Below are 22,949 nucleotides of genomic sequence, written 5' to 3'. Positions count from 1 at the left end.
TTCCTCAGACTCATAAACCTGTTCATCCACAGTGATCCATCCCAGGCAGTCCGACCCTGCCTCCCCACACCGGATGCCGGCCACGCCCGCGCCCACGCGGCGCCGCCCCTCCTGCTTCCCTCGGCCTTATCCCCTTCTCGGTCCCTCCCGATGGACAGCAAAGCTTCGGCTCGGCGCATCGACAACCCCAAAGGGCGGCCGCCTCCGCATGCTGCACGCTTCCGGGCCGGTGCCGTCGCGGCTGTGCTGCGCAGGCGCATGAGCGGCCAACGCGGCGGCCGCCTCCTCGCGTTGCACGCGGCCGGGCCGGCGGCGTCCCGGCTGTGCGCCTCAGGCGCACGAGAGCCCACCGGCGGTGGCCGCCCCCTCTCCCACCGGCACGGCGACGTGCAGCCGAGCGTGCCGCAGCCGCACCAAGGCCCGGCGGTGGCCGGCTCCCGGCACGCCGCGCTGCAGGCCAGCCCTGCCGGTGGCCGCGGACGCGATTGCCCCACCCCTGCCGAGGTCGCTCCGCCGCTGCTGCGCATGACGACGGTCGCCGTCCCGTTCTCCGTCTAGCGCCGACTCCGCCTCTCCCTCGCGTCACCCTCCGTCTCTTCGTCGGACGTCCCCTCTACCTTCGCCTCTCCTTTCACGCTGCCTTCCAGGTCGGCATGAACACCAGCCACCATGTGTTCGCTGAAATGCTCTTGAGGTAATATATGATGCAGTCCTGGTTTCTCCTCGATTATTGAGTGTGTTTGCGAAAGATTTGACTGCTGCCTTGCATTTCCTTTAGCAGTGGACAGAGATCTTTGGTTATTAACCATCACTGAATCATCTGCTGGAGCCAGTCAGTCCTGCAGTGGCAGCGGCAGCGCCTAAGGCCCTCTCGCACGGCAAGTGGAGCACCAGCGTCCCCATCGAGCTTCTTCATTATATGTGCATTTGTATTTATTTTTTGGTTACTCCTTTACTTTGTGTTAATTTTGGGTACTACCTAAACTATGGTGGCTGCTCCTTGATTGGGTGACACTGCAAGGAAAAACACCTACAATGTCGTACTTTTCCATGCTGCAAATAGTTCATGTCTGTTTATCATACTACATATGAATATGTGATTTCATTTCAGTCTATTGCCAATAAGAATACAAATTATTGTTTTCTGACAAAAGGAGAAAATGCATAATCTTCTATGCTCGTCGACTGCCCATTATTTATTTGGTACCCTTTTCCTGTCATTACTTAACAAACTAATTTTAGCTTTAGCATTAATGAGAAGTGCATGGAGTTGAACTTAACATCCTGGATTTTTATTCGGTTGATTTAACTGTGTCACTCTAGCCTACCCCAACTTGTTTGGGACTTAAAGGCTTTGTTGTTGTTGTTGTTGTTGTTGTTGATTTAACTGTTTCAAAAATTTGGATGCAGGGATGGCCCTTTTACAGATGACCATTTTCCAAGGTTTAGCAGTGACCATTTTTAGCAGACCGATACAGTATATACATATCCAGGGATTCATCTTCGAGGCCATTCACCACTCAGCCTATTCTGTTCATTCAAAGATTATCCTGTTAGCGTCATAAAAGGCTGTCATTGGTTTCGTAGACAGCATCAACTCTATGATGAATCTGAAAGAGGTGCCTCCTTTTTATTAATTCCATTCCAGTTGTTTTCATTTATCACATCATCTTTTAGTAAATTGCAAATATCATCAATGCCCACACCATTGACTGCTCTGAACATTGTCACTGCAAGCCTACAAACTTGCTGCAGTTAATTGATATTACAGTTGCTGCCTATCACCACACACAGCCTGGACATGCCAAGATCTTTGGCTTCTTTGCAGCCCGGGATAAGATTGAACCTTTACACAACTATGTCTACAGACGTGGGATTGACAATTATAAAGCAGTGTCTGTGAAGCGTAATTTGTTCTTACCTAAATGCTTATTTAACATTTCAAAATACCGTACAAAAGCTGTTTTTTTGTTGGACATGTGCACATTCAATCGTTATTTGCAAGTTGTGATGTCCGATTCCACGTTACACAAAATTAAAACTGTGTTTAAGAAGCCTAAACCTGCAGGTCACATCGTCATTGTACAGGAAACACTTGATTGTAGCTTCACTCATTCTCAAAGTAAGCTGACCTGATCAGCCTTTTGTGATCTCCCGCACTGGCACTGTTTCAAGTCTTGCTGCTACTTGCATCTTCATTTTTTTAATTCCCTTCCCAATTTCTTGGGTCATCCAAATATAGTCTACAGAGTTTTTATATGTTTCCGAAAATAGTAGGTGCTGTCAGGACCATATGTCCCCTTTTGTTGATTTTAGCACCTGCTCTATGTTTATATGAGTTCACACTTCTGAGTGGCCACTGACCTCTTACAGTTGCAATTTCAATGGGTCTATGAATATTCCTGCACTTGAAGTTGGAGTAGGGTTAGTTGACAATATGCCAGGTTGCTTACCTTATTTTTCCCAAACATTTACTTTTATTTTCAACTTTGATACGTAAACTATGTTTTCCCCTACATTTGTAAAAAACATGTTCCTCTGTTTCCCAAATTGAGTCAGTAAACATATCCTAATGAGCTTTTTTTTATTTACAGGTTTGCTTCTATCTTCATGTCGTCTTCACTGTAGAAATTGTTTAGCTAATTTCAGTGCAGAAAAAGAACATCATCAGATTAGCCCTCATGCTTTACCATAACTACTAAGCCTCAAATACATATGCTGCAACTGATTAACTACTGTAATTCCCTTCCATGCTTAGACTCTACTTATCATTTTGGTGTTACACGTATAAGTTTAAGTTTTTTTAGTTCGCAGCAACCACGTATAAAGAGATTGCATTTCCCAGAGCACAGGAACAATAATCCAATGATGAAATAGTCATCCCTTTTGGTTTCCCTGGTGATGTAATGCGAGTCTGCAACCGCAAAGGCCTTTAGTTCAGGCAAATGATTTTCTTTGCCTTCTTAATTCAGTAATAGGTCAACTGCGAACTAATTAAATAGTCTAATCCTTGAGATTACATATACCACTGCACTATTTGTGAATACTTCGTCAATAGCAATGTATTGTGGTGCTGCCAAATATATAATACTCTCTTCGTGCAGGATTGATATTTAACGTGTGCAAGCTGGCAAATATCCTGCTCTTCAACGCTTCAGTCAACACAAACAAACATAGGCCTGCTCCCTCACAATTGACGCTACAGCTCTTGGTACGTAACCATGGTAGGTCTTTAGAGCATTGCCTGTAATGAATAAGATCGTTGCCAAAATCCATTCTTCTTTATACACACTGCACATAAACACCCGATTGTATAAAATTGGCTACCTGATCTTAATAATTAGTTTGCTCATTTGGTTGTTCCATGAATTGTAGGCCACGGATTTGAGGTGATATGCTATGCTCAATTTCCTTTACCATCAATCACCTCTAATTTGTTATTCTCTAATTCAGGTCTTACTATTCAAGGTTTACTCCATAGTGTCTGCTCATGTATGTAACCTGCATGCTAGTTGATCTTAATCGTCAGGTGACCGAAGAAATTGATGGCCTGACCTGCGGGGTCTGGCAGGCAACCTTGTATGGCGATAGAACCAAACAGGCACTTAGGGCTAAGATCGATGCGTTGACAAGTTGTTGGCAAAACACTCCTAAAATGTTGTAGTGGTGTGCAGCTATACGTACATCATACATACACTGATCGATTCAGCGAGCCGGGCGAAACGCCGCACAGAACAACCCTTGTCCGGCCGATACATAAAGATTGGCTCCTCGGATCGATCGACGTAGGCAGCAGCCAACAGATATCATTTCCACATGCTAGTAGTAACAGTGAACAACAATCACTCCTTGCCTAGGTCATGCAAATTAAAAGCTTGCATTATTATAGTACAGTATGTAGTAATTTTAGTATAGCTCCCTCGTACGAGCGTCGTACGTACGCGAAGCAAAGGAAAGCATCTGTAGCTTGCTCACCTTGTACGCACCCGCACCCATCACCAAACACCAATCACCATGCATGAGGACACAAGCAAGCAAAAGCAAAGCATAATCCTGCCAGCCAGCGCGCCACCGCCATGCACATGCACATGCACATGAACATAGGAGTACATCTAATCTGTTACCCATAATAAGATGATAATAATAAAGGGAAATGGTCCACAGGAGTACAGCAGCTAGATAGATAGATACTCAAGCTAAGGCAGACGGCAAAGCCAGAAGAAGAAAACACAAGCAAGGCAGAATGTAATGAGGCGGAACAAGGAAGGAACAACTAGCTCAGGGCTCAGCGCTCGCACTTGGCCTTCATCCAGCGGAGGCCCCTACGGATGCAGGCCTTCACCTTCCCCTCCACCGCGTACGCCTTGTACCCGGCCACCCGCCTCCGCCGCTTCATCTCCGCCGGGTCGCCGCCCAGACCCAGCACGCTCCACGCAGCCAACCACCTCCCCGCCGGCTTCACCTTCCGCTGCTGCTCCTCGCCGGCGCCGTAGCAGGGCCGGTACGACGGCGCCATTTCAGCTGGTTTCTGATCTGAGATAATGGCGGGCTGTGTGTGGGCTCTGGCCGGATGGATTGGATGCTCAGCGTCAGCGGAAATTGAGAGCAGCCAGGCCAGAAATGAAGACGAGCCTGGTAAATAGCTATAGATGGCCTGCCTGCCTCAGCCTGACGCAGTGACCACGACGTGTGATGTGAGGAATAAATGAGCTCAGGGGACTCAGGGATTCTTGCCGCCCCGCCAGCTTGGTTCATCTGCAACGCCATCCTCCCTCCATCCATGATGACCCCTCACTACGTCTTGACCGCCGCCTCAGCCGTCCGATCAAAGACCGACCGTTGGGAGATTCCATTTCCAATTTTCCATTCGCGTTTTTTTTTTTGGGGGGGGGGGGGGGGGGGGGGGGGGCAACAAAAGGCTCCACTTCTCACGCTCGCTAGTAGGAGGAGTAGAACGGCTAGAGGTTGGACGCGGGCCGCTCGGTGCGTCGACTGAAGGAACTGGGCGCTGCTACTGCCGTTGGCACTTGGCAGCCCAGCCCAGGCGGCCAGGCCTTGTTGGATCGGGCTGTACGAGCGCGATCACCTCTGCTCCACCGAACGGCCTGTCAACCGACGGCCACGCGCGCCGCAACGAGATGGATACGATATGGCGAGACGAGACGCGGCCTAATTTAGGCCTCGTTTAGATCCAGCAGCTAAAGGTTTGGACGTCAGATGCTATAGATGTTATATGAGAGTGTCCGATATTAATAAAAAATAAATTACAAAAATCCGTCGAGACGAATTTATTAAACCTAATTAATTCTGTAGCATTTTATTGTCAGATTATGGATTAATTAGGCTTAAAAGATTCGTCTCATAAATTAGTTGCAAACTATGCAATTAGTTATTTTTTAGTCTATATTTAATACTCCATGCATGTGTCCAATGTTCAAACATTTGATGTGACAAGGTATAAAGTTTTAGATAGAAACTAAACAAGGGCTTATTTTGGAAGCAGAGGAAGATTTGCTTGCTTGCTTGTAGAGTACTGTACGTACGTAGTACAGTAGGAAGCAAGCCTGAAGCTTCCTCTGCGTTGGTTGGTTGGTTCCTTCATTCCCATGCGAGCGCGAGCTCCCAATCATAGCAAGCTTATGGTGGATGCCCTGGAGTAAGTTGATATCGCGTGGCACCTGTTATCACATTACATTACATTACATTACAGTATCTGTTTGTTGGTTGGTATCGCAGGCAGGCAGGCAGATAACATAACATGATTACCTCGAATTCAGTTGGATACGGTGCTCAGCTCGGATCGCAGGATTACATCGAGGCTGATAATCCCGTTCCCGTCAGCGTCTCCTCACCACCACCTAATTGACGCGTTCCATCCAACTAACCTACTAACCTTCAACATTACACGAACAAAGCTGTCTGTGCCATTATTCCGGCTTCCTTCCTCTCAACTCTCAAGTCTGAATTGGCACTAGTCCCTTCCCTTCCCTTCCAGTTCCAGCTGGGGGTGCCCATTGCATGCCCAACAGAGAAATTTGCACAGTTTCCAGCCTGCCTCCAACTTTGATTTCTCTACAGTTTTTTGCTATGCTGTCATCACACTCCCGTCTAGTATCACCGGTCAGTGTCAGTAAGTGTAGCAACAGCTGTTACGAATGCTTTCTTAGGTTTCCAAGAACCAAGTTCAATGGTTTCTATTCTTTTTCAAAACGAATGTATACACACGCACTTTCAGTTACTAAAATGTATTTTTTTATAAGTCGCACGAGGGGGAGAGGATCCCCCATCTGGAATTATATTGATTGATTGGCCCCAAAGGCCTAATGTTTGAAAAACATAGTCTCAATAGGTTACTAACATGTATTGTATTGTATTCAGGCAGGGATCACACTACCTACCTGGAAATGAACAACAATGCAGGTACATATATATACTACTCTCTCTCTCTCTCTCCCCCCCCTAAGTTATCAGACGTCCTACGATTTGGAATGGAGGAGAGAGTATAGTAAACAAAATGCTCTAATAAGGGTTTGATTGTGCGGTTCTGCGTGCGGCGAAGAGAAAGGCCTGAAGAAGCTTCATGCATTCATTCATATATTTCCATTTCCATGCCTGCAAATAGCAACAGCATACATAGGCCCAATCATATATAATAACTAGCAGGAAGGCCCGCGGGAAGCATCACAATATGCAATTTTTTCATTATAAGTACCTGAGGTGTCATAACGGTTGGGCTGTTGTTATAAACAATATTGAACACTTGCAATCAAGGACGATGTAGATGAGAACCAGTCATTGAGATCTCTCCAAATCTCAATATAACATGTTCCTTACTTTTCGAATTGAAAACATGACACATATCAGTATAACAAGTTTTATAAGAATATAATCATAAGGTTTCCAGAAACATACAATTCAATGACAAGCTTATAAACCTCTTCAAGTATTTCATCCTTAAGCCACACGCGTGCTTTAATAGACAAGTTAGGAAGTGGTCGTTGCCTCGCGCAAGCTGATGGTACCATTTCTGAGGAAACTGGCTTCTGCCTCTTCCTCCTATTACAATATATATTAGCATTTTGGCTAGTCCGCTCTTCTTTACCAGCATTCTTTAACTTGTTGCCTCTAGCCTCGGCATTTTCTCCACAGGCAGCCTTCTTATAGTCATCCAGAACATTCACTGATAAGCTTCCTGCAGCCCTCTCCATGCCTCGAGTTTGGGTGTCTTCCTGCTTGTGGTCATCACCCGGAGTCTTTATATCCTGAGCTTACTTATTGCCTACGATTCCCTCCATGAATGCAGATACAGACAAAGGGTTGTCACTCATTCCGAACAACGCATCATCTTCCCTTTCCTCGTGAAGAGTAGTGTTGAAAACAGCATTGTTATATGAGAAACTATTTTTTAAGCACTCAACATCACCATCATTATATTCAGTTATAACGGTATCTCTTTTGTTAAGACAGTGGCAGAGAAGGTCTATGAAATTTTCTATGCGACATTTTTCACCATATCCTGCAATTTTAATTCATAATTAATTCTATGGGATTTCCAAGTAGGAATATAACTGTTATAATTGTTGAATTGCCTTGTTAATTCCACATATCTGCTCTGTGTTATCAAATTCTTTGATATACAGTAACACATAAAAACCACAATCATAGCTGAAAAAAAGCAACCACAAAAGTGAGGAAGCAGCAGAAGCAACAAAGAATATTTTGGTAAAGCTGAAGAATACGTGTTTTCTTGTGGCTGAACCTGTAGTACTTCGGCGCTGTAATCAGATCCAGCAGTTGATTGTTGCAACTGCTTTTTCAGTGTCGATATAATACTAGAAATCACTGACACTCGGTACTCGCTAGGCAATGAATCAAAAATATAAATGGTGCTCTTGATGCGTGAGACCACGATCAACAACCAATGTTTCAAATGAACGATAGAGATAAATATCTACGGGGCAAATATCCCATTATAAAACTCAGCAATATAAAAAAACTATATAACAAAAAGAAAATAGAAGAAAATCAGTAACATACCAAATTAGCTTGCTTTGGATTCTGTGGTCCAAGCTCCATAGCTAACGTACTGTTCCAAGCTTCGGGTCTAACAATTCATACTAGAAGAAAATTAAAGAGATGTAAATCATGGATAAGGAAAAAAACAAAATAATAAAAGTACTTACAACTACCTTTTAAGATAAAATAACTTTATCCTTCCACTCTCGGTTCCACAATTTACATTGTAAGTACATTATGGATGAGTGCATATATCCGCGTGGCTTGAAGTATTCTACATAAACTGATTCTAGCACTTCATGACGCAATATATTCAGTTTTATTGTCTTTAGTTCTTTCTACAATATGCTCTTGGTAGAGAGTAAGAACATACCTGAAGAGTTCAAGAGAGGTTAATAAAAATATCTGTCGAGGACCTAATACTGGGGTACCCTAGAAGGTGGAACCAATAACCACCGAACGTTAAAAACTTCTGGACGCATAAGAGCGTCGTTTCATCCCTTGTTCGAATGACAGGAGTTTGGTTCTGCCTCGCCCGACGCCTTTTGAGATAGCTCTGCCTCGCCCGAGGGCTCAGGGTTAGTCTCCGTCTCGCCCGACGCCTTTGGGGCGGGCTCGGTCTCGCCCGACACCTTTGGGGCGGGCTCGGTCTCGCCCGAGGGCCGAGGGATAGACTCCGTCTCGCCCGACGCCTTTGAGGTGGCTCTGCCTCGCCCGAGGGCTCAGGGCTAATCTCCGTCTCGCCCGACGCCTTTAGGGCGGGCTCGGTCTCGCCCGAGGGCTGAGGGATAGATTCCGCCTCGCCCGACCCCGGAGGGGCAGGGTCGGTCTCGCCCAAGAGATAGGGATTGGTCTCCGTTTCGCCCGACGGCAAGGAACAAGCCTCACCCTGCTCCATATCTAAAGACTGGATTCATCTTACCTGACAACTTCTCTCCGTTCCCTCAAGATGATAGGTACAGGGCAAGACAAGACGTTCGGGTCAACCATGGCTCCAAGGATCATACCCTGCGTCATGGCAGGAAAAGTACTGCTAGGGGATGACGCGACAGGTGCTTTAGACCCTTCCGGGCGCCGCAGAGCCCGAAAGGTTGTACAGGTGCGTGCTCCTCGCCCTGTAGAGTTGTAGGCGCCGCCTTCAGCCCTGGGACACGGAACCCGACGAAGATATACGACAACCGCTACGCTCCAGAAAAGGATTTGCTATCTCCACGAACGACGGATATTCCGTCACCATGCTATGGGCCCGAGAGAGCGGCGCCCGCTTCCCAACCCCTCAGGTCTGCCGAGTCAGAAGGCCTTGACCACGGCGTTACTCCGGACCCCGACCCCTCGTCCCTCCGACGAAGACTCACAGGAACCAGAAGGCGTGCGGAGCAAGGCTGAGAGAGGCTAATAAGTCAAAACCACTGTACTATAGCCCATACCCTGCGCAGGGCAGCATTCTGTAATCAACCTGACATTCTACAGAGACATCGACAGTATTGTAGGCACTTATCTTCCTTCACACTCATCAGAATGAAGAACCAGGCCGGGTAGACGTGAGCCACAAGATTAGGTAAAGCCCTCGTCCTTGTAAAGCCAGCCCCTTCATTTATAAAAGGGGATACGCTTCTCCCATCAAGGGGACGGACTTTTGACCAAACAAGACAACACACACATAGTCAAGCTGCTACGAAGCTCTTGACCTCCTTTCAACCCTTCCGTCAGAGACTTGGGACCAGTCCCTCTATCGATCGTTTATACCCCTACTACAAACCGTTCACGGTGCTAATAACACGAGCAGCAACAAACTGGACGTAGGGACATTCGGCCCGAACCAGTATAAATTTTGTGTCCTTTAGCGCACCATCCGAGCCTAACGCGCATTACTATAAATTTACTTGCCGGTGCTTGTACGAAACACTGACACTATCCATAGAGTTAGAAAACCGCAGAGACCACCTCTTCTTTACCTGTCTTCACCAGCATGCAGAGGAAACTGATCATGTTGAAGCTGATCTCCATCATGATCCATCTCATACTAGAGCTCTACGCCCTCTATTATCTTTATCATACAAATATAGAGGGAATTAAAACATTGCACAAACTCTCGCTGGTCTTAAAATGAAAAGGGGCATGCCAACTTACATAGGGCCGTCCATCCTCATCCATCAGATCCATCTCTTTCTCTGACTCTTGGGCGAGTATCATTTATCTGTTTACATAGCAAGTATCTTTCCAAACACTTAAACTGAAATGGGACAAGGATTAATACCAATGCTTAAACTCAAATGTTACAAAGTTCATATTACAATTGATCTTACTTACATCGAATTTGTCATACTCCATGTCACCTAGCACTTGCTTAATCTTGGCATGGCTATATTGACATGTTCTTGGGATATCAAGGGGATTACGATCAAGATTTTTAGCCTTCTTGATGAAGTCCAAAAAAAGAATCTATGCATAATTCTACAGTTAGATAATTGGCTCTCTACACAAAACGAGAAGAGAAACTAAGATACTTACTAGGAGCAAATAAACACAACCCGTGACAGTCCGAGTCTTAGGAGCACTCTTGGAAGCTTCCTTCCAATCATTAATACTTGTCTTCAGTTTTTCATATAAAACTGTGCACCAGTCCACATCCTTCAACTTATCAAGATCTGTAACAGCATCTATAACTGTGCTGGGTAAGCAATCTGATAGAGTGTTTGAAATAGCAGGTTGTTCTCACAGCTAGTGGATGAAGAGACCTATTAAACTCTGCATGTTTCTTTGATGGAACAGTAAACATATTTCCGTTCGAATCATTTTCATCTCTGATATGGCCTCCAACAGCGCAGACCCTGTACATAGTGCATGCAAATGACATTTGCATATCAATACTAAGAGTACTATAGAAGGTAGCATCAAACTCTTTGAATGAAACCTGTACTGCCTTATTAGAACTGATGCAAAAAAAATTCAAACTCTGCCTCCCTGTAACCTATTTAGGGGAATAGGGTGCATGGCGACATTAGATCATGTGAAATTGGTTGCAAAGGAAGATAGAACTGGTTTACGTCTAGGTGTTGAGCAGGGATTGAAAAGTATTCAGAGGGAACAAAATCAGTAGGAAAATATCTATATGGCAGGTCAGAGGCTTCCCTTTTTTGTGTCCTATCTAGAAACTATAACTGGTAAATGTAGAGGACTAAGGGTTAACTGACAGAAGTAAAGTGCTGACTACTCACCAGCTGGTTTCACAGTTGATGCCATCTCTGTTGAATATGAAGATCTGTTGAGCATGGACAGCTAAGGATTGAGGTTGTAGTGTGAGGGGGAGGAGACATAGGCACCGACCGAGACTCAGCAGTCCTGCTCATTTAGAAGAATATGATAGAATTAATTAACAGGAACATGTATATTAGAGGAAATTTTGTTCTTGAAGAGACAAGAGAGACCTATGAAGTGTGCTATACCAAGCACATGAGAAGACAGATTTCATGACAAATTTTGAACTGCCTAAAAGGCTCGAAGGAAGATCCACATTTCTGGCAGGAACTCATTATATAATATATAATGTAACACTAACAAATCTTACAATTTTTTAATCATACGTTATTTGTACCAAGACCCCAAGAGTCTTTTTTCATTAGACAAATTGGAAACATAATGTCATACTATGTTCTTTCCTTCTTGTGGAAAATGTGGAGCTCTTCGTAGTGAAGATGTAACCTAGAATATCGAAGACATACGAATCAAAGTAATGACGGAAGTAGGAAAAATATGCAAGGATTAATTGCACACTGACACACTGAAAGTTTGGTTGTGCAGGTGACGGCTGTATAGGCAGCATCTTTTTCTCCGTTCATTTTTTTTGTTTGGTTTGGCATTCCATCGAGCGATGGAAAGGCAGAAGACAGAAAGGTGAAAGAGGAAAGAGAACAGGGATTCAAGGCCTTACCGTGTATGGGGAGGAGGAAGAACGCGGAGCAGGGCTGCCCGTCCTGCTGGCGCGGCCGTGAAGCCGGTGGAGAAGGACGGCGGCGGCGGCGGACACCTGTTGTCTGAGGTTTCCGGCAGTTACATCCCGCCGTCTATGGCCGCGACGACGAAGCGGAGACGGCAGCGGAAGGATCCGGACGGGCAGGTGTCCGCGGCTGTCGGTGGTGGCGCGGGCGTCAGCAGCCGGCGGCGTCCGCCGATGGAGGCGGAGGTCGCGGTGAGGGGAAGGAGCCGGCGATGGGGACGGCCGGCGCGGCATCGCAGCGGGGACGACCGGAGCAACGGCGACGCTGGCAGGGGTGGCGAGCGGCGCGGAGGGCACGCAAGCCGCGGGACAGCGAGCGGCGGAGGGCACCGGGGCGTGAGCGTCGCAGCGGCGAAGAAGGTTCGCGAGGCGGAAGTCCTGTTGACCGTACGTGAGGTGTGGAAGTACGAGTAAAGATGGCAACGGGAACCGATCCACCATTCCCCATGGGGAATTCCCCTATTAGGGACAGGGATGGGGAGATTTTATTCTCCATGGGAAAGAAAACTTGAGGAAATCTATCTTCGTCGGGTTTGGTGGGTACGAAGATGGTTCTCCACCCCCCATACCCGATCTCCGCATCCTCGCCCCGTTAAGGAGTATACTCCGTATGCGAGCTGTAAAGTTTAGCCCAAATCGGCCCAAGTCTATCAAACACATGGAGTATATAACCAAATTCATAACCCTAGTTCGTAGTATCCCCACTCGGCCACCCCTCCCACAGCTGCCGCATTCATGCATCCACGCCAGGCGCGGACACGAATCCTCACCGCCGGTCGTCGCCAGCTACTATGCGCGACTCATGCGACCGTTGTGCCTAGTGCCGCGGTGCTGCAGCGCCTCTTGCGGTACTGTCGAGACGCGATGCCCAGCTTGCGCAAGCTCACCTCGTCCATCCCGCATCTAGCCTCACCCCCTAAGTCACAGTCGCCATCACCATGCATGCCATGAAGAGCAGAAGAGGACATGCGCCACCGGTCGGCATGACTGCATGCACTCGGTCTCTGCCCAGGGACGCTGCCCAATCATTCTCTGGTTTCTTTCCTCGGTCTGAATACTCAAGTTCTCTTTACTTTCTCTCTGCTCGCTCTGCAGGAAAGCAACGTCAATGTGTTGAAGTTGAACCATTATTGATTTGTCATTTGTGAGATCTAGGGAGTTGTGAGGTGGGATCTATTAAAGGGACTTGTAATTTGTAAAGTATTTTACGATCTCGTTTGATTGCAAGATGAGTTTTTCCTAGTATTTTTCAGTTTTGGATTGTTGATTTAGTAGATTGTTTTCGGATCTCATTGCGGGGACGGGGATCCCCATTGGGTATGAATTCCCCACGGGGACGGGAATGGGGAGAAAATGTCCCCCGCGAGTCTTCACGGGGACAAGGATGGGGAAATCTGGACCCCACGGGGATGGGGATGGGTAGGCAGAACCCGACGGAGAATTCCCCGTTGCCATCTTTAAGTATGAGGTGGAGGTGATGTTCTGCGGGCCATTGATTGGAAATCTAATGGGCAGGGAGAAGGGGCGACGTGGCCGCTTGTGGGTTAAAAAAAGAGAGTATAGGAATAAGGGTAAGGTAAAGATACTCTGTCTATCAGTATTAGGAGCAGTCTAGTTTAGTGATGATATATATATATATATTCGTTTCAGTTAGAGTTTATTAGTCAGTTAGTAGTATTTTTCTCTCACAATAAATCAGAGTTTATCAGCCCAGAAACCCACACTAACCAACAACAGCCACCTACCTGTTATGAGGAGTTCGTTGGTGTCACCGGCAGGCAGATAAAACGATTATATACGATCGTGAATTATTATTGTTGACTGGTTTGGTGTGAGAAAAAAATACTATTCTAGCTAGAAATTTATGATCGTTTACAATCAAGCGAACAGACTGAACATAAACATACTCGATCGGATAGCCTCCACGAATTGTACGTTTTGGATGCTCAACCTGAACCGCATGCATTGCTCGCTCATCATCAAGTTGATTGATGACAGGCTAGCCAACTGGTGTCACCCTATGTAGGATTCATTCAAGGACGCGTCCATTATCCTGCTCTGTTCACCTAATTCACGCGTCCCGCTTCTTAATTAATCTTTCCTTTCCTTCCTTCGCTAACCGTCTCTTAATTTATTCATTCATTTTATAAACAAAACAACCAAAAAGAAAAGAAAAAGAAAGCTGTCTGTCTGCGATTCTGATGGCTTTCTCCCTCGGATCCGATGAATGAATGATGAATTGGCACGCTTTTGAGGTGGTGATTTCACCTATCTTTTGTGTCCTATTTACTAGGAATTGTTTGCAAATGGCTTCACCTAGTGAGCCAGAGGAGGCGAAGAAACCATATTTACGAGACTTTACTTTTGTAGTAGAAAAAAAAAACAATTCGTCCCTTTTAGAGCTTCTCTTGTGAAGATTATTCTTCTAAGTTGGTGTTTGACAGGATTTCATTGAAGCGGAGCCAACACTCGTTAAGAAAATAGGGCCTCAGTTCTTGTATGAAATTATCACACGACTAGTTTGAGGCTGCTAAGAATGAGTTATAACCATTAGCTAGCTAACAATAGCCAATTAAAACATGATTATGTTCACCACGTTACATAAGCCGTGATATAATAGTATTTTGCAAGCATCCAAATATAACAAATGTGACTACCTGCGTCGTTTCTTCTTGAAAAAAAAAGAGAGTGAGATGAGTGACAACTCTGCTCTCCTGTAGTACTACACTGTAAAGTGCAGACAGAGATGGCCTGCCACATCACTGTCACTACTAACTTTCAGCCTATTCGCTTGTTGGTTTCAGCCAGCCCAAACCAGCCAGCCAACAGTATTTTTCTCTTACAACAAACCAGCACCAGCCAGCCCAAACCAGCTCAAAAACCAACCAGCGAACAGGCCGTTTATTAACCAAACAGGTCTGGGCTCCGCTTTGCTTTGCGCTGCTCGGCTCAGTTAACTAGATTTGTTTACGTCCTTCGTCGAAACTTTACGCCGTATCGAATTGCTTGACACGTGCACAGAATATTAAATATAAATTAAAAAATAACTAATTGTATAAATTACGACTACTTTATTAGATAATTTTTTAAGCCTAATTAATCTATAATTTGACAATAAAATGCTAATGTAATATATGTGCTAATAACAGATTAATCAGGCTAATAAATTTGACCGGTAGTTTATTGATGAATTCTATAATTTATTTTTTTATTAATACCCAGCACTCCTATTGACCACCCCATATAACATTCGACATAACACTCAGTAAATTTATGGCCCGATCTAAACAAGGCTAACCCAGTATAGTACAGTAGAGTAATTTTTCTGTGAACACCCTCGTTGTTCCTCAAATCCCATTTGTTACCCTCACTCCCATCCCACAATGCGCCAGCTAATTATAAGCAAAGGAAGGGGACCTTGTCCTGCTCCATTGCCGTCTCTCGGTCTCTTCTGCTCCTCTCCTCTTCTCCCGGGAAGGGAACCCCGGCCGCTACCGAGAGCACACCAATCCCCTCTGATTTGCACCGCCAGCCGCGCAATCTCGGATCCCAGCCGTCCGCACCTCGCCGCGGCCTTCCTCCGCGCCACGAATGGTGGCCTCTGCCTATTGTCTTCTTCCAAGGACCTAACCCAACCCAAGGCGGTTGGTGCCAGCTAAAGTCTGAAGGCGACCACCGGGACCGGGCGGCGATGGCGACCGCCGCGAGGGAGAGGCGCCTGCCGCCGGCGCTGCCCCTGGCCACACTCATCGGCCGCGAGCTCCGCGCGGGGGGCTCCGAGCGCCCGGCCCTGCGCTACGGCCACGCCGGCTTCGCCAAGCGCGGCGAGGACTACTTCCTCGTCAAGCCCGACTGCCTCCGCGTCCCCGGGGACCCCGCATCCGCGTTCTCCGTCTTCGCCGTACGTACCGCCCTCACTCGCTCCTCCCTCTCCGCTGCTGCTCTCTATCATCCTCACTCTTGCTTCCTGCTGCGCCCTGATCCGACGCCTCTCCGCTGCTTGGATCTGGCGCGCCAGGTGTTCGACGGCCACAACGGCGTGTCGGCGGCGGTCTACAGCAAGGAGCATCTGCTCGAGCACGTCATGAGCGCGCTGCCGCCGGACATCGGCCGTGACGACTGGCTTCAGGCGCTGCCCCGCGCGCTTGTCGCCGGCTTTGTCAAGGCCGACATCGATTTCCAGCGCAAGGGTGAGTGCCACTGCCACCCCGATCACGTACAGTATCGTTTGCAGTCGAGATTGGAGCTCAACGTCACTACCTCTTTCAGGGGAGGTGTCTGGAACCACGGCGACACTTGTGGTCATCGATGGGTTCACGGTCACAGTGGCGTCGGTGGGGGACTCGCGCTGCATCCTGGACACGCAGGGCGGCGAGTTGCAGCTGCTAACCGTGGACCACCGCCTGGAGGAGAATGCAGAGGAGAGGGAGCGCGTCACGGCCAGCGGTGGCGAAGTAGGTCGGCTCAATCTCTTCGGTGGCCAGGAGGTAAACCAGTTCAGTTCGAGTGAATAACTAACTTGCTTATCCTCAATCAATTGCTTAAGAGCATGATGTATTGCTGCATGAATGTTGGGGAGTTTAGGTCGGTCCTCTCCGGTGCTGGCCTGGTGGCTTGTGCCTTTCGAGATCCATTGGGGACATGGATGTTGGGGAGTTCATTGTGCCCATTCCACATGTCAAGCAAGTCAAGGTTGATATAAATTACGAAATGCAGGGATCTGCAGTTCTGCACTTTAGTTTTTCTGTGGCGCATGTTATGCTGAGTTGTCAAAGTTGCTTCTTTGTGATTTTTGTAACTTCAGCTATCAAACACCGGAGGAAGGCTGATAATAGCATCAGATGGCATATGGGATGCGTTATCCAATGAAGCAGCTGCACAAGCATGCAGAGGATTGCCTGCAGAACTGGCAGCCAAGCTTGTTGTTAAGGTAATTCAGCATTTAGCTGAACTACTTTGAGGCCCTGAATGGTGCAGGTACAGTTGGCTCAGTTTCTAATTTCAATGTCCATTGCTATGTCCATGCAGCAAGCTCTGAAAACAAGCGGGCTAAAGGATGACACCACCTGTGTCGTAGTTGACATTATCCCATCCGATCATTTGACATCACCGCAATTGTCTCCAAAGAAAAATCAGAACAAGTTGAAGTCACTTTTTCGTAGAAAGTCGCATAGTTCAGTTGGAAAACTTGGGGGCAAGTCTGCCTCCATTGGTTCTGTGGAGGAGTTATTTGAAGAAGGGTCTGCAATGTTAGAAGAAAGGTATGCTTGCTGTTCCAATGCTCCACGCCTCCACTGCATTCGCCGTGTTAAATTTTTTTGGTCATAGACCAGTATCATTTTCTTTCGTGCTACTCACTGAGCTCGTTTTCATATGGGATTTTAATATAACATATGTAATGTGTGGCATGGTGAACCTTGTTAGTTTCTTAGCATATCTGGACAGCTGTTTTATTTCTAGGGGCTTTGCCTTTAAGCCTATTCCCATTACTGATTTACATTATCTTGTATACGTGCTGAGTGAAGCTTTCATTGACATGTCTTGTCAATTTTATTTGAGATTTCTGAGCTATTTTAGTGAAAAGAAGGTTAATCTAGACCTTTCAAATACAGCCAAGTTTTTTCTTTTAAAAAACTAGAGCACTGATGGTGTTTTACTTGTATTCTGCATAAACGACGAGAGTGATTAGCTGAACTTAGTGTGCTACCATGACCTGGGTATCAATCTTACAAGTTATCTTCCTTTCCTTTTTTTCGCTTTTCCTCTACATTTATACAAGATTAACAATGTAGATTCTTTGCTTTTTTGCATCAGCTTTACAATATATTATTGGCACAGGTATATATGTTATCAGACCTACATTTTGAACTATTGCCTCTAGTATGTAGATGTAACATTAAATGTTTCAGCTCGAAACCTGGGATGAACAAACTCTTGTTTAGGGAACTATTGTCTAGTTTGGTTAGGACTTAGGAATGCTTTTGGACTCCTGTTGCTAAAATATTGATGGTTCTCAAATGCTTACTTTGGATCGCTGCTCTGCTTTTTGTTGAGAAAGGCTAAACCATGGTCACAAAGTTCCTGGGTCTACAGGGTCGAGGAACGTGGTATCCTACTTGTGAGAGGTTTTTAGACCGTGGAATTGAAAATGACCCTGTGTACCTGGGTCGAGGGCCGCTAAACTGTAATGCCTCTGTGTTTGCTGGCTTCTACCATGCTATGGTGCCATTAACATCTAGGCCTTACTGTTGCAGGTTGGGTAGGAATTTGTCCTTGAAAGCAGCTTCACCACCTTTTCGCTGTGCAATCTGCCAAGTGGACCAAGAGCCATTCGAAGATTTGATGACAGATAATGGAGGTGGTTACTGCTCTTCCCCATACGCTCCATGGGGTGCTCCATATCTTTGTTTGGACTGTCGGAAGAAGAAAGATGCAATGGAAGGTAAAAGATCTAGCCGCTCTACAGCATGCAGGTGAAACAATCTAGACTGTTTAAGTCAAGCCTGCGGCCTGCCTGCTTCACAGAGGAAAGAAGCAATGAGAGGACAACAAGTTGCTGGATCCAAGTATAATTGTTTGCTGAAACTTACTGTATTGCCAGCCCGGTACAAAACATATTTGGCTGGTGAGCGCTAACTAGTCTGTTACCTGCATACAACCCATATGGAAAAGTTCAATGTTGTGGAAATAGCTCAAATAACTTGACGTACAACCCATATGGTAAAGTTTGATGTTGCGGAAATAGCTCAAATGACAGAGCTTGTAGTTTTGATGTACCCTGTAGTGTGCCTTGTGCAGGGAAAAATTGACCTGCCTATTGCTGCCTGTGATTTTTTTATTCTTCTATAAAATAGCTACTGAGGGTTCTCTTTGTATTAATCGTGGAACATATTTTTGGTGGGATTGAAGTAAGTACGAAACATGTACTTATGTGTAAAATACTCCTTGTGTAATGACATGTTATTGATGAATTGGCTTCCAGATATGCCTTTCTTGCATTTGGCTATTGAATAGTTGATTGGTCAGATTATTGATGCAGAGTATAATTGATTGGTCAGATTGGTGTTGTCTGCTGTGGTAAGCGGTGAAGTGCTGAATTTTTCTAGAGATTGCCTTTGCAATGTTCAGTCGGAATAGAACTGCTGAATTTTGGAAGAGATGGATGTATTGGTCCCTAGTACTCAAATGAACAGAACTGGTTATTATAAGGGTACAATGTCCTGAACAGGAGCAGCAGAGGCAATGAAATGTTGAGAGCAGCAGCTCAAAAGGCATCTTCTTCAGAGATCATCATATCACCATGGAACGGCACGGCTTGTTTACATCCAGAACGCCTGCGCCTCAAACATGTCATATTTGGACAGCTTGTACTCGCCCGCAGGCCGGCGAGCTGTGACGGTGAGCTCGCCGTCGTCGTCCGCATACTTGACGCGAAAGATGGTGAGGCGAAGCACGCATTTGTCTCCATCGCCGAGGCATCCTTTCCTGTCGACCCCCTCGCGCGTCAGGATCTCGACAAGGCAGAAGTTGCCGCCGCCACCCATGGACACGAGCTTCGCCTCAATGTGCCGCTCTAGGTCCACGACGAACAGCTTCTCCTTGTTGAGCTTCCAGGGCGGCGGCGGACCCAGCGCCGGCAGCGGAACGTCGCAGCAGCAGAGGTAGCCGTCCGTGTCCAAGGCGTTGTATCTGCCACGTTCAAAGTGGAAGTGGAGGCCGATCCATGCGGCCAGGTCGCGGTCGTGGTGTGCCTGGCCTTGGAACGGCAGCTACCAGTCGCCATGGTGCGTCCACTCGCCGCGCTCCGTGTCGTAGGAGAAGGTAACCGTGGCCCAGGCCCGGTGGCCGTCGGCGTGGTTGTACACGTAAAGGGACGACACGAAGAAGGCGCGTCCCCCCGGGTGCAGCGCGTGAGCGCAGATGCCATCCATGTCAGGGACGGCGTGGTCGGACCAGCGCCACCGCGGTTTGGAGTACAAGGACTCGTCCTTGCTGCCGCCGCCGCCACCATGGGTTGGGTATCCTCCTCCTCTTCTTGCTCGTGGCAGTGCATGCCGCGTCCCTGGCCTTGGAAGAGCCAAAGTTTGTTGCCCGCGGCCACGGCGAGATCGAAATAGCAGTCACGCATCTCAGTCGGTACGCCATGCAGTATGGTCAGCGCCGCCGTCTTTAGGTCGAAAGCCACGGTGATGGCGTCACAGCGGACGAAGGTCTCTTCGCTTCCGGTGCCTATGCCGATGATGTTGCTGCCCAGGACCGCGACGTACGGGTCGTGGTCGTAATCACCGAAAGTCGGATACTGCATGCGGAATACAGGAGGCCCGGGGAGGCGCCCAACAACGTTGTCATCGTCGTCGTCGGCGGCGTCTATGTCCAGCTTGTGGACGCTGCACCCTTTCTCCATGTCGTCCAGCACAAGGTACCAAAAATGCTGCTGGTGCTGCTGCTGATGCAGGGACGACGTCCTGTGGTGTCCGCCGTCGCACTGGGCTCTGCCGCGCTGGACCAAGGAGTCGTCCCGACGATCGCCATCGCTGGCGTCCGAGACGTGTCTCCGTGAGCCGCCGCCCAGGACAAAGGGCGGCTCGTTGACACGGCGCGGACGGCGTGGAGTTGGGAGAGGAGGGAGACGCGTGGTCGACTCAGAAACGACCGGCACGCCCACACCGTGTGTCCTCCTGATCCGGCCCCGCCCCGCCCGCCGGTGCTTGATTTGGTGAAGGAGATGGATACTACTAGATCCCAAATTTTCGTATATATATAGCGATCGCAGATTGATTGATTTGTTAGGATTTTGGGTCAGGCCGAAAGAATGGGATTTTGCAAAACAACCCAAAATTATAGGACTTGCTATATTTCGTGTCCCTGAATTTTAAGACAACAATCTTACACAATAACTATATAGTACAATTAAAATGACAACTTAGAAAGAGACAATTCACACTTCTTACCATAAATTTATAGGCAACCAATGATAAAATTACATGTTGTCAACCACAACAAATTTCAGATACCTGAGATATAGGAGAAGTGGAGAAGGTTGAACAAAAGAAACGCTGTAGAAAATCTATGTGCACGAAACATGTACAATATATATGCCTTTTTTTGGTTTTTGGCCTTGAGTTTTGCACTATTCAATGTTGATAGATGCAGAGTATATACTCCCTCCGTCCTGAAATACTGAAATAGAGTGCTCGCTAGTCCTGAGACTATTCAATGTTCAGTTGGAATTAGAACTGCTAAATTTTGGAAGCGATGGATGTATAATGTATTGGTCGCTAGTTTTAGTACTCGAGTGAACTGCTGAATTTTGGAAGCGTACAATCTCCTGAGCAGCAGAGCCAATGAAATGCAGTGCTGAGCAGCAGCTCAAAAGGCATCTTCTTCAGAGATCATCAAATCACCATGGAACGGGCGAACGGCACGGTTTGTTACATCCAGAACGCCTGCACCTGAAACATGTCGACATACCTGGACAGCTTGTACTCGCCCGCAGGCCGGCGATCGGTGATGGTGAGCTCGCCGCCGCCGCCGAAGCTATAGTTAACGCGGAAGGTTGTGAGGCGAAGCACGCATTTGTCTCCGTTGCCGAGGCATGCTTTCCTGTCGACCCCCTCGCGCGTCAGGATCTCGACTAAGCAGAATTTGCCGCCGCCGCCACCCATAGGCACGAGCTTCTCATCAATGTGCCGCTCTATGTCCACGACGAACAGCTTCTCCTTGCTGAGCTTCCAGTGCGGCGGCGGCGCTGGCTTGTGCTTCTTGCTCTTGCGCCCGCCCGGACCCAGCGCTAGCGGCGGAACGTCGCAGCAGCAGAGGTAGCCGTCCGTGTCCAAGTCGTCGTCTCTACTATGTTGTATGTGGAAGTGGAGGCCGATCCATGCTGCCAGGTCGCGGTCGTAGTGCGCCTGGTCGTGGAACGGCAGGTTCCAGTCGCCATGGTGTGTCCACTCGCCGCGCACCGTTTCGTAGGAGAAGGTAGCCGGGCCCCGGTCCCAGTGGTCGAGGTCGCGGTCGCTACCTCCTCTTCTAGCTCGAGGTAGTGTGCATCCTGCGTCCCTCGTCTGGGAAGAGGTAAAGCGTGCTGCCCGCGGCCCCGGCGAGATCGACATGGCGGTCTTGCATGCCACGCGGTAGGCCACGCAGGACGTTCAGCGCCGCCGTCTTTATGTCCAAAGCCACGGTTACGCCGCCGCCGCCGCCGCCGCATCTGCCGTTGAAGGCCTCTTCGCTTCCGGTGCCTATGCCGATGATGTTGCTGCCCAGGACCGCGACGTACTGGTGGTCATCACCGAGCGTCGGATACTCCATGCGGAATAAAGGAGGCCCGGGGGCGGAGAGGCACCCAACAACGTCGTCGTCGTCGGCGGCGGCGGCGGTGGCGGGGTCTATGTCCAAATTCCAAATTGTGGACGCTGCACCCTTTCTTCACGTCGTCCAGCACAAGGTACAAAAACTGCTTCTGCTGCCGGGACGTCCTGTGGTGTCCGCCGTCGCGCTGGGCTCTGCCGCGCTGGACCAAGGCGTCGTCCCGACGATCGCCATCGCTGGCGTCCGAGACGTGTCCCCGCGAGACGCTCACGGTGCAGTTGGCGCCGCCCAGAACGTTGACACGGCGACGGCGACGGAACGCGTGGAGTTGGGAAAGGAGGGGGACGCGAGGTCGACTCAACAACGACCGGCACGCCCACATCGTCTGCCCTCCTGATATGGCGCCGCGCCGCGCCGCCGGTCCTTGATCTGGTGATCAGCAATTTTCGTATATTATTATTGGGAACATCTTTCTAACACCGGGTGTTTTAGCACAGGGAACACCCGAATTTCCCCCCCTATGAATACTGTTCATCTTCTTCCTCTCCCATCTTCCTCCTTGGTACAAATCACAAATCACAAGTAACAAATCACAGATCACAAGTAACAAATCACAGATCACAAG

At 47.9% G+C, this 22,949-nt stretch overlaps 2 protein-coding genes and 1 long non-coding RNA gene across 18 annotated transcripts; 2 read left to right on the top strand and 1 right to left on the bottom strand.

Annotated features, from left to right (window-relative positions):
• LOC136533854 (uncharacterized) lies at window positions 1-3,495 on the top strand. Of its 3 annotated transcripts, none has more exons than XR_010778588.1 (4): window positions 1-694; window positions 782-878; window positions 1,411-3,211; window positions 3,454-3,495. It is a non-coding gene; the product is annotated as an uncharacterized lncRNA (long non-coding RNA). The 3 variants fall into 3 exon arrangements; XR_010778589.1 differs by lacking the exon at window positions 3,454-3,495 and having other exon boundaries at window positions 1,411-1,619; window positions 1,756-3,447; XR_010778587.1 differs by lacking the exon at window positions 3,454-3,495 and having other exon boundaries at window positions 1,411-3,447.
• Window positions 3,496-6,280: 2,785 nt separating this feature from the next.
• On the bottom strand, window positions 6,281-12,437 carry LOC136533853 (uncharacterized). Of its 14 annotated transcripts, none has more exons than XM_066526369.1 (10): window positions 11,948-12,437; window positions 11,235-11,358; window positions 10,755-10,847; window positions 10,528-10,682; window positions 10,327-10,458; window positions 10,147-10,249; window positions 9,972-10,063; window positions 8,038-8,117; window positions 6,713-7,350; window positions 6,281-6,612 (listed from the first exon to the last, which is right to left on the bottom strand). In XM_066526369.1, the coding sequence occupies exons 2-6, from the start codon at window positions 11,287-11,289 to the stop codon at window positions 10,163-10,165; spliced, it is 522 nt and encodes a 173-aa protein (XP_066382466.1). In that variant the 5' UTR covers window positions 11,290-11,358; window positions 11,948-12,437; the 3' UTR covers window positions 6,281-6,612; window positions 6,713-7,350; window positions 8,038-8,117; window positions 9,972-10,063; window positions 10,147-10,162. The 14 variants fall into 14 exon arrangements, with proteins under 14 accessions (XP_066382466.1, XP_066382468.1, XP_066382471.1 ...); XM_066526371.1 differs by having other exon boundaries at window positions 6,713-7,279; XM_066526374.1 differs by having other exon boundaries at window positions 6,713-6,833.
• A 2,994-nt stretch (window positions 12,438-15,431) lies between these two features.
• LOC136533852 (probable protein phosphatase 2C 33) lies at window positions 15,432-18,996 on the top strand. Its single transcript, XM_066526362.1, has 7 exons — window positions 15,432-15,914; window positions 16,032-16,203; window positions 16,283-16,500; window positions 16,598-16,705; window positions 16,818-16,943; window positions 17,042-17,274; window positions 18,268-18,996. Exons 1-7 carry the CDS (start codon window positions 15,705-15,707, stop codon window positions 18,488-18,490), a joined length of 1,290 nt encoding a protein of 429 aa, XP_066382459.1. The 5' UTR covers window positions 15,432-15,704; the 3' UTR covers window positions 18,491-18,996.
• The last annotated feature ends 3,953 nt before the right edge of the window (window positions 18,997-22,949 follow it).

The sequence above is a fragment of the Miscanthus floridulus genome, unplaced genomic scaffold (genome assembly GCF_019320115.1).
Source record: "Miscanthus floridulus cultivar M001 unplaced genomic scaffold, ASM1932011v1 os_1265_1_2, whole genome shotgun sequence".
Taxonomy (NCBI): domain Eukaryota; kingdom Viridiplantae; phylum Streptophyta; class Magnoliopsida; order Poales; family Poaceae; genus Miscanthus; species Miscanthus floridulus.
Note: the sequence above shows the minus strand (reverse complement) of the source record. Positions and strands in the feature narration are given on the sequence as shown.